General features: G+C 39.3%; 2 protein-coding genes across 5 annotated transcripts; one reads left to right on the top strand and one right to left on the bottom strand.

Annotated features, from left to right (window-relative positions):
- The first annotated feature begins 1,847 nt into the window (after positions 1 to 1,847).
- Positions 1,848 to 4,832, top strand: LOC116200970. Of its 4 annotated transcripts, none has more exons than XM_031531995.1 (4): positions 1,848 to 2,003; positions 2,555 to 3,079; positions 3,733 to 3,918; positions 4,301 to 4,829. In XM_031531995.1, the coding sequence occupies exons 2-4, from the start codon at positions 2,618 to 2,620 to the stop codon at positions 4,577 to 4,579; spliced, it is 927 nt and encodes a 308-aa protein (XP_031387855.1). In that variant the 5' UTR covers positions 1,848 to 2,003; positions 2,555 to 2,617; the 3' UTR covers positions 4,580 to 4,829. The 4 variants fall into 4 exon arrangements, with proteins under 4 accessions (XP_031387855.1, XP_031387856.1, XP_031387858.1 ...); XM_031531996.1 differs by having other exon boundaries at positions 1,851 to 2,003; positions 2,514 to 3,079; positions 4,301 to 4,832; XM_031531998.1 differs by having other exon boundaries at positions 1,873 to 2,024; positions 4,301 to 4,832.
- An 878-nt stretch (positions 4,833 to 5,710) lies between these two features.
- On the bottom strand, positions 5,711 to 7,331 carry LOC116200969 (GDSL esterase/lipase At1g71250). Its single transcript, XM_031531994.1, has 4 exons — positions 6,986 to 7,331; positions 6,715 to 6,842; positions 6,097 to 6,595; positions 5,711 to 6,008 (listed from the first exon to the last, which is right to left on the bottom strand). The coding sequence occupies exons 1-4, from the start codon at positions 7,254 to 7,256 to the stop codon at positions 5,788 to 5,790; spliced, it is 1,119 nt and encodes a 372-aa protein (XP_031387854.1). The 5' UTR covers positions 7,257 to 7,331; the 3' UTR covers positions 5,711 to 5,787.
- Between the last annotated feature and the right edge of the window lie 1,938 nt (positions 7,332 to 9,269).

Below are 9,269 nucleotides of genomic sequence, written 5' to 3'. Positions count from 1 at the left end.
GCGAAGCCATTTGACGTTCCACGGGAAAATTTGGGAAAAGCCATTTTATATCACGTCGCGAAAGCAGTGTATCGGGTTAGAAAAGCCATGAGAAGCCATTTTATATTCTATTGGGGAAGCCCTAACTTTGTAACTTCAAAAAGTCATTCCTTGATTGAAATTGCTCTAATACGACAACAAATTTTATATTTTGAAGAAAGTGGAGGAAAGAGATAAACCGTCCGTGGTAGCTTGTACAGGAGTAAACTAGCAATTTCGTCCTAAGATAGTCAATTTGTTCTTGCATGAAATCTACATTAATGTAGTCCCTTATAACATTAATTTGGTCCCTTATAACATCAGTTTGATCCCTTAAAACATCAACTTAGTTCCTGAGCATCAATTTTGTCATTTCTTAACATCAAATTCGTCCTTTGGAACATCAATTTCGTCCCCCTATTCATGTAAATTGGGGACATAATTGATGTTGTAATACCAAATTGATATTATAAAAGGACCAAATTAATGTTATAAGGGCCAAATTGATGCTCGAGGACTAAACTGATGTTGCAAGGGAGCAAATTGATATTGATAAGGACTACTTTGATGCAGATTTCATGTAAGGGACCCGATTAATGCAAATTGACTATCTCAGGGACAAAATTGCTAATTTACTCCTTGTACCATTTGTACGCCAAAACTATGGAAGTAGAAAATATTCTTATTAGAATGAAATTACAATGGACCGACGTAGCCATTTATAGACTAAGTGGTGAGAGAAATAGGTATTCATAAAATCTGTCAAATATACCTTATTGATACAATTTGAGTATGAAATCAAATTTAAATCCCTAAAATCTAAACTACCATAATTAATTATAATGAAATATAATCTTTCCCAATTAAAAGAATATTATCTTTAACAATCTCCTTTAATACATACATATATATATATATATATATATATATATATATATATATATATATACCTGGTGTGTTTCTGAGGTACGAACAACAAACTTTTTTATTATCATTTAATTTGTTCATAAAAATAAAAAAAGTATATTGTTATTAATGCAATTTTTGAAAGTACATATAGATATTAATAAACTAACTGTAAAAAATAAATGGATTTTGCTAATTATAAAACGTGAACTAATAAATAATAAAGCAAAAATATATATAGGAAGCGCTTCACAAAAAAAGATGCGGAGAATGGACTACATGCTAACCTAGCGGAGATATAGAGGAAGATAGAATAATCGTAGGACTTGCAAGGAACAGACCGACGACTTTGAAGTAATGATTAACATTTTATACTTGAGTTTCTCGACTTTTGCTTCCATCTGTTTGGCACCTTTCTACTTATACATACAGTTCGCATAATTTCATACACGAACTTTTGACTGCCCGGGTAAGTGTTCAAAATCCATAAGGGTGATTTTCTTTCACCCCGTATAATAGTTCCCGGATTAACCTAACACATGCGAAATTGCAAGTTTTCGAAACATAAGAGTTAGGAAACAGGACCCACTTGTTTCAGAATCAATTTTAGGTGATCGGTCAAAATCTCATCACCAAAAATAATGCCAAGAAACAATTATGATTATCTGTTGCATTTTTATGATTTTCTTATGCATTTATTCCTACTCGAAATAAAAGGAAAAGCAAATCTACCTAAAAATCCCAAACAAGACAAACATTAATTAACAAAGGGTATTAGATTAGGACCCTACTGAGGACCATTGCGTTCTGTTCTCCACTTCAAGCTGCCGACACTCTTCCCCTGTAGCCTAAGGCCTGCGTAGGCTCGGAGTCAGGTCCGGAGCCTCCGAGCCTGGAAGTGCAACTGTTACTGGCCCCCATCTACAAAGGCGTTACGTGGGAAGCTTTCTCCTCTTCTTCTTCTTCTTCACTGGCCGTTGATAGACGAGACTCTCTCATCTCATCACCCCACTCTCGTCTCATGCATTGCAGGGGACCGGAAACAGAAACCTCAAACACCCTTCTGCTCGAACATCCTGGTACTGACTTCCTCTCCTCTGGTACATATCTTGTTCTTGTCTTGAGCTGACAATTTATCTCGACTTTGTGCTTGGGTGTTTGTTTGCTGTAAGTGACAATTTGGGTTGATTTTGTTTCTCTTGTTCTATGTTTTTCATCTCTCCTTCAATCATTTGGGACTCACATATTTGTCACATGTATATGGGCTCGTTTTTTTTCAATTGGTGCATGGGTTTTTCCAAGAAAACCCATTAAAACCTCTGAATTCGGAATCTTTCCTCATGCTGCTTGATTGCTCTATCCAATGACAGCAATTAATCTTAAAAATCCAGCACCCAAAACGGGCAACTGCAGCTTCAGCAGCCATGTTAACGTGTCCATGTTGTTTTGGGTCACCCCGCGGCCATGTCGTTTCTTTCATGTGTTTAAACAGGAGAGACAGAGATGAGGAATGAGTGTGAGCTCTGTTTTCGGGGTTTAGCTCCTTGAATAAAGAAAGATTCCACCTTTTTATTTCTCAATTGATGCAGGGGTTCTTCGGGAAAATCCAATAAAGTCAAATTCTATGCAGGTTTGGATACGAGAAGTTGTTGATAGCACATCCCCAGTTTGAGTAATTTGTGCTTGGGCAACAATGCATTCGGCGAAATCTGAGTCCGACATCACGAGCTTAGCCCCTTCCTCTCCGTCGAGGTCTCCTAAGCGTCCCGTGTACTATGTCCAGAGCCCTTCTCGGGACTCGCATGATGGCGACAAGTCATCATCGATCCAGGCAACCCCAATCTCTCACAGCCCGATGGAGTCGCCTTCCCACCCGTCCTTCGGGCGCCACTCGAGGAATTCCTCGGCGAGTCGGTTTTCAGGGATCTTCAGGTCCTCCTCAGGGAGGAAGGGGAAACCTAAGAGGAATGACAAGGGGTGGCCTGAGTGCAATGTCATATTGGAGGAAGGATCGTACGACGAGTTTGAGGAAAGGGCATTCATGAGGCGGTTCCAGGCCTTGATCGCCCTCTTCAGCTTTGTGCTCCTCTTCACAGTCTTCTGTTTGATCATTTGGGGCGCCAGTCGGCCTTACAAGGCCAAGATCACCGTCAGGGTACTACTTTGTTAACACCTTAACCTCCACAGATAATTTGCATCACATGTTCGATAAAATGGTTTTCAAAATTGCATTCTCTTATGACTGTAATAGTGCAAATATTGTCGTGTGTCGAATTTTTAGTGGAGCATTCCAAGGGACAGCACTGGGTGTTTGCAGCATTTTGGGTTCATATTTACCGCCTTAATCAATGGAAACCTGGAAATGACGGTTTATGTGTAATATTGTTGTGATATTTATTCTAAAACTTATTTTTGGCATAAGTGAATGATTTCACTCTGTTTTCATGCATGCAAGCCTACAATAGGAAAATAATAGGACATTCAAATCTGAGTACTTGAGGACAATAACTTACGAATAGCGCTTGTAGTGGTAGGATTATTGCATTGTTGAGATTGTCATGAAACGTGAATTTTCCATGAAGGCACACGCCGCACGTCAAGTTGGTTTATGGTCAAATCTTCCATATTTCTGTCAGTTTAGTCTATGTAAACCTCTGTTTGATGCTCAAGAACCATTGTAGTTACAATCTATGAACTTCTGGCCCATGGCAAATGCACAATTAAAACTATTGTGCTGCCAATTACATTGCAAACTCCTGGCTTTTCCTTCTGATTTCTTACTCATGTCAAGTGTTCGGATGCTTGCAGAGCTTGAAGGTGAACAACTTTTATGTTGCAGAGGGTTCCGATTTCTCCGGGGTCGTGACAAAAATGGTTACGCTGAATGGCACATTGAGGATGAGCATCTACAATCCTGCTACATTGTTTGGCATTCATGTGAGCTCTAGTCCGATTAATCTCGTCTTCTCAGAAATCACCATTGCAACTGGTCAGGTGAGAATTCTTCTCCATCAACATTTTCTCATCCGTAGGAAACATAAAGGAAACCCACAAGCATCTCGCAAGCAAGGAAGCAAAGTGCGTGCATCTTAGTAAAAGAGAAAAGATTATCCAAATCAAATGGAAGATTCATCAAACAAGATGTCAGAGGATTGTTTAATACGTTTCCTTGAGTTCCTCGATTAATCCTATTTAGAAAACATGCTGTGTGCAATTCACGGGTTAGTGAAGGCTTAATTTATTTATTGTTTCCAAACTATCTTTAAGATTCTAAAAGAGCATTGCCGGCTGATCCAAATACACGGGCTTTTCAACAGAACACGAGGTTATACATCTCTTATCTAACAGTAGACTTATGTATAACTTTGATTTGCAGCTGAAGAAATTCTATCAACCAAGAAAGAGCCGCCGAATGGTGCTAGTGAACTTGGAAGGTAACAAGGTTCCCATGTACGGAGCGGGATCAAGCCTAATAGTTTCTCCAAGCGGAGGCAAGGTCCCTTTGATGTTGCAATTTGAGATCCGATCAAGAGGGGATGTGGTGGGAAAGTTGGTTAGGACAAGGCATCGGAAACGGATTTCTTGCCCTGTTGTTATCGATTCCACCAGCACCAAACCCATCACCTTCAAGAAGGAGACTTGCACATATGGCTAATGTTCTGGAAGACCGCCTGGAGGAGTATTCCTGTGTGTCCCCAGTTGGGTATTTATCAAATTCGATAAAGTTGGCAAGATTTTTATTTTGGGAGGAGTTTTATGAATTGAGATTTTCTGTGACGGGTTCTCTTTGCTGGTAAGATTTTTGCAATATATGTTAAGATTCTTGTAATATATGTTCATGCCCGGAAAATATGTAAATGTGTGAATATATTTCTCGTCCCTGCATACTGAAACATTAATTTGGATTTTTTTCTTTTGTTGCTGTTAAGTAGAACCAAACGAAAAATAAATAGAAAAATCTAAGATTTTGTTATCAAAACGACGCACGCTCTCGTCTGGTAATTAAAAGATTGCAAGACCGATTAGTTATTAGGATTTTTATTTCATTATACTAAATTCATTGGCCTCTCTTGTAATCGAAAAATTTAAAAGTTTATTTGGATAGCGAGGATGGAGGATTAAAAGTTTATTTGGATAGTGAGGATGGAGGATTATGGAAGCGTGGATTATGACTAAGTGCTCTTGCAAGTTACAGTGTTTTGGTTGTTTTGGACAAAAGAATGCGAAAATTAAAAAAAAATTTACTAAGTAGAAGTAATATTCACAATTAACCATCATACTTAGTACAACCATAATTCTGAGATATTGATTAAACACTAGCTCTGCTTTAGTAATGCTGCTTGCATAATCTACTACCTCACTCCTAGGCATACTACCAAGAAATAACACCACGATGAAACAAAGAATGTCTTCTTATCTTCACATAATGGAATCTATTTAGGTCTATCGCATGTGGATTTTTTTTTCTTTTTTTTTTTTGTGAGAACAGGTATTCTCAGCAATCAATCCTAGTAGTGATTAACAACAGTAGTTACTTGATGTGTAATAATGCATAAAAAAATGTATCATTAATTGCAACGAATCAGCTAACATGATAGCTGAAAAATGGATTGTCGTCAAGTGGTACCTGTTCTTATCTAGAAAACAAGAGGTTCAAGTTCGATTCTTCTCAGTGGGATTATTAGATTTCCATTTCACATATAAGCACTTCTATTTAGATTCCGTTCGAAATGGTTATCAGCACTTTGTTTCATTATGAATTACTTTTCCTTCATAAGCAGAACACTGCCTAAGAAACAGCACAGATAAACTTGCCACTGCATGATACAGGCGATCAAGACAGTCAGTGGAGCAAGAGAGGGCCTAAAGAAGAGACATTTGATAGATATTTATGGGATAAACGTCGGATTGAGGGCCGTAGAGAGCACGTTGAGCTAGCACGGCATTGGCGCTCTGTGTCAGATGCAATGCATCCCAGAACAGGTGCTGGTTCTGGTTTGGACATGGGATCATCATGGGGGTGCATGTGATTTGTCCTCGGTTCGTCCCTATCCCGCAACACGCCCTGTCTGCAATGGTAAATCCTGCGCATATTGCATTCTAGTTCATGTAGTGACATATCAACCACTATGATCATAGCTACATCTCAAAGGAATTGATTTGAACATATACCATATCTTGCAGGGTTGTTAAGGAGGTCCCCTACTGCAGCATATCCGTTGCCATAAACGAAGATAGCCCCAGGGTGATTGTGATTGAGCTGATCCACAAGAGACCTGAGGCCTTCATTGAAGGTCCCCAAAATTTGGTTGACAAAGTCGACACACCGACCAGCTGGAGCTTGCCACATGGCTCTCTGGTTCGGGATGCATCCAAGGGGTCCTACACCTGCTATGAAGAACTTCCTTAATCCCACACTGTGTAGCGCCAGAAGCTGGCGGCTGTAGTGATTGAGGAGAAGGTTTGCAAAGTCGCGAGGGTTATAGGTGTAGCTGGTCGAGTAAAGGGAGGGAAGCAGGTAGTTGTTGATATAGTCATTACTCCCGAAATTCATGAGCACAATGGATTTCGCCAGGAACCGGCTGAGGTCTGTCGCATTCATCATGCTTCTCAGCTGATTCAATGTGCTCTCGAAGTTCAGCACTTGCTGACTCAGGCTATACCTCTCCCCCTGAAATGCATTTTTTTTAAATATATTTTTTAGGAATTACTCTTGAGATGTTTTTCCTTTATTAATTTCATTGAAGGGAGAAGATTGGCAGAACTAAGTTTTGGTCGGATGATACGCACAAAATGTCGGCCCGTCTCATCAAGAATACCTCCAGCTGCTGAAGCATAATTCACTCCTCCTAGGATTCGAGGACCACGGGTAGATGGATCCGCATAAGCTGGAGGATCGGGCAATCCCAGCATCTCCCCTGCAAACATCAACAACCGATACATACTTTTCCATTTCTCGCGTAAGTTTAGAGGCAAGCAGGCGAACTTGCCTTTGATATAGTTAATGAAACGAAAAAAGGCTATCATCTCTTTGTACAATAAGAATAGGAAATCCCAGTACCGATCATGTCGACATATGTTTTTCCATTAGAACATCTGCCGGAAGGTCCTCGCGGGGAATCTATCCCATAAGGATAGTAATTACATCTGGCAAGGGAATTAAGGTAGTTGTTATTGCCCACTTCCACTAAGGAATCCCCCATCACAAATATTGCCGGAACTCGTTTCAGTTCTTGAGCCCTCCCTCCTGACCATTTTCCAAGCAGTAGCAGCACGATGACAGCACCTCGCAACCACCCTCGAGTGTTTAACTCGGAGTTCACTTGATTCATTGGATCGTGGGCTCCGATTGCAAATCGTAGGACACGATAGTGGAGTTGGAAGGTGGCGAGCGAGGATGAATATAGAAAAAGGATGGACGGGCATTGAAAATGTGACTACCTTGCTTCATGTGGAACATGCATCCCGTCCTGCCTCCATGCCTTTCTACAAGTTACAACTTCCTTGTTTTCCGACGACAAGGGAAAATTAATTATACCAATCTCAGGAAGGAATGACATTTATTATTAGTTCCCTCTGGTATTTTGACCTCAAATGCACCATCGTGATGTGATAATGATGCATTTCCGGATGGCAAGTTGAAACCGGCTTTCAAGGATACCTGCTATCGAAGTCATCTGCTGCACTTTCTGCGTAACTTGATTGTGGGAACTTTTGCTGGTGGTTACTAAGTGAAGTGGTCTAGTCTTTGAAGCAGCAAAATTAAGATATTGGTGAATATCTGCAAATAGATCGATAGGGATAAAACTCTGTCAATCGTTGATTTTCTCTGTTAACAAGACTCGAATAATTTGAGATTTTATTTAAAAGGAAGAGGTGTTGATCCACCTTAACCAATCCATGTTTATTGTTCACGATGATTTACTTTGTCTATAGATTATCTTGCAGTCAACATGGTGGTAGCCATACTTTGGACTAAAAGTAGTTGAAATGCAAATGCGTGGACATTGCACATGACACAGTTTCAAAATGCATATAAATTGATTTCATCTAATAATTGTTAGATTGACCCAAAGATCTTGTTCATAAAAGGAAGTAATGGAAAATAAAATCCACCATTTTTTCTTTTTGCTAACGAGGGGTTCCGAGTTTTGTGATCAAAGTAATCGTCACTGCATAATAGAAGGTCATCCTTACTAGTGACAATAATTTGGTGCAACAATTAATCAGTTCACGAAAATTAAAAAGTTAACTGGATTTCAAGAGAAAAGTTTGACAAACAAAAAATATTCATTACGCAGTGGCAAAAAGTTTTCACTTGAAATCAAGTAATTGCGATTTTATTATCAGTGGGATTTTTGCTTTTCTGAATAACTTTTCCCCACTCTCTAGTGGCCCAAAAGTTGAAGATGGAGAAAAGGGGTGCTGTGTTATAGTACATGCATTCGCGGAATCAGAGGTTTTTGCTAATATGCCCTTTTATTTTTCATCTCTCTTTCTATTTTTTTGTATGAACTCTTTGGATCCCGACTAATCCAGTCAAGCAAGATTGACCCACTAAGAGGTAAAACTCTCTCAACGTGGATTTTCTGCATTCACAAGGACTCGAATCCGAGACCTTGTTTAAACGGAATAAGCGTTGAACCATTTGAACCAATTCACACGTTGATATCTCTCTTTCTGATTACTAAGCCATGAATCTCATTTGTTACCAAAAAAAAAAAGATCTTTCTATGAATTAATTATTATTCCTTAAGTGGCTTCGATTTGAGAATATGCCAGGTATGGAGGAGGAAGAGAGGGCCTATCACGCTTAAAGCATGAACAGGAAAGGGATGAAGAAAAAAGAAGAGAGATGAGAGAAACTTAAAGAGGAAGATAATTTGTATTTCTTTTATGCATCCTTTTTCTTACATTATACTTCACTAGAGCTTTCACCCGTGCTACAGAAGGGATTCTGCATATTTCTGAAACTTTATTGATTTACATTATCAAAATAAACAATGCACATGCGCTTAGCATCGTTAGTATAATTAATCCTAATTTGATGAGTAAAATATAATTAAGAAAAATTGGCAAATCCCACGCATATATTTTTTTTCTCCTTACGATTTATAGCCGCACTCCCTCGCTTACCGTATGTAGTAATTGATCTATTGTAGAAGTGAATTTAACTGAATAATTGAAAATTGTGGGTTGAAAGAGAAATACAGAAAAGATTAGGGCTTCACAGAATAATAAAAGAAAAGGAGAGAGAGAGAGAGAGATGGGATCACGGGAGTGTGCAGCGGCGAGGGTCCCGTGGTGTGGTAAGAGCGTAAAAGGTGAGGACTGAGGACGCATGT

This window comes from Punica granatum, chromosome 3 (assembly GCF_007655135.1).
Source record: "Punica granatum isolate Tunisia-2019 chromosome 3, ASM765513v2, whole genome shotgun sequence".
Taxonomy (NCBI): domain Eukaryota; kingdom Viridiplantae; phylum Streptophyta; class Magnoliopsida; order Myrtales; family Lythraceae; genus Punica; species Punica granatum.
This window is presented reverse-complemented; position numbering and strand designations above follow the sequence as displayed.

Excerpts from the sequence above, each read along its gene's own strand:
- LOC116200970 (XM_031531996.1), top strand. The coding sequence starts at position 2,618 with ATGCATTCGGCGAAATCTGAGTCCGACATCACGAGCTTAGCCCCTTCC. Across the intron at positions 3,080-3,732 it reads AGGCCAAGATCACCGTCAGG|AGCTTGAAGGTGAACAACTT; the intron begins GTACTACTTTGT and ends GGATGCTTGCAG. Across the intron at positions 3,919-4,300 it reads TCACCATTGCAACTGGTCAG|CTGAAGAAATTCTATCAACC; the intron begins GTGAGAATTCTT and ends TTTGATTTGCAG.
- LOC116200969 (XM_031531994.1), bottom strand. The coding sequence starts at position 7,256 with ATGAATCAAGTGAACTCCGAGTTAAACACTCGAGGGTGGTTGCGAGGT. Across the intron at positions 6,843-6,985 it reads AACATATGTCGACATGATCG|GGGAGATGCTGGGATTGCCC; the intron begins GTACTGGGATTT and ends TGATGTTTGCAG. Across the intron at positions 6,009-6,096 it reads TAACAACCCTGCAAGATATG|GATTTACCATTGCAGACAGG; the intron begins GTATATGTTCAA and ends CAATATGCGCAG.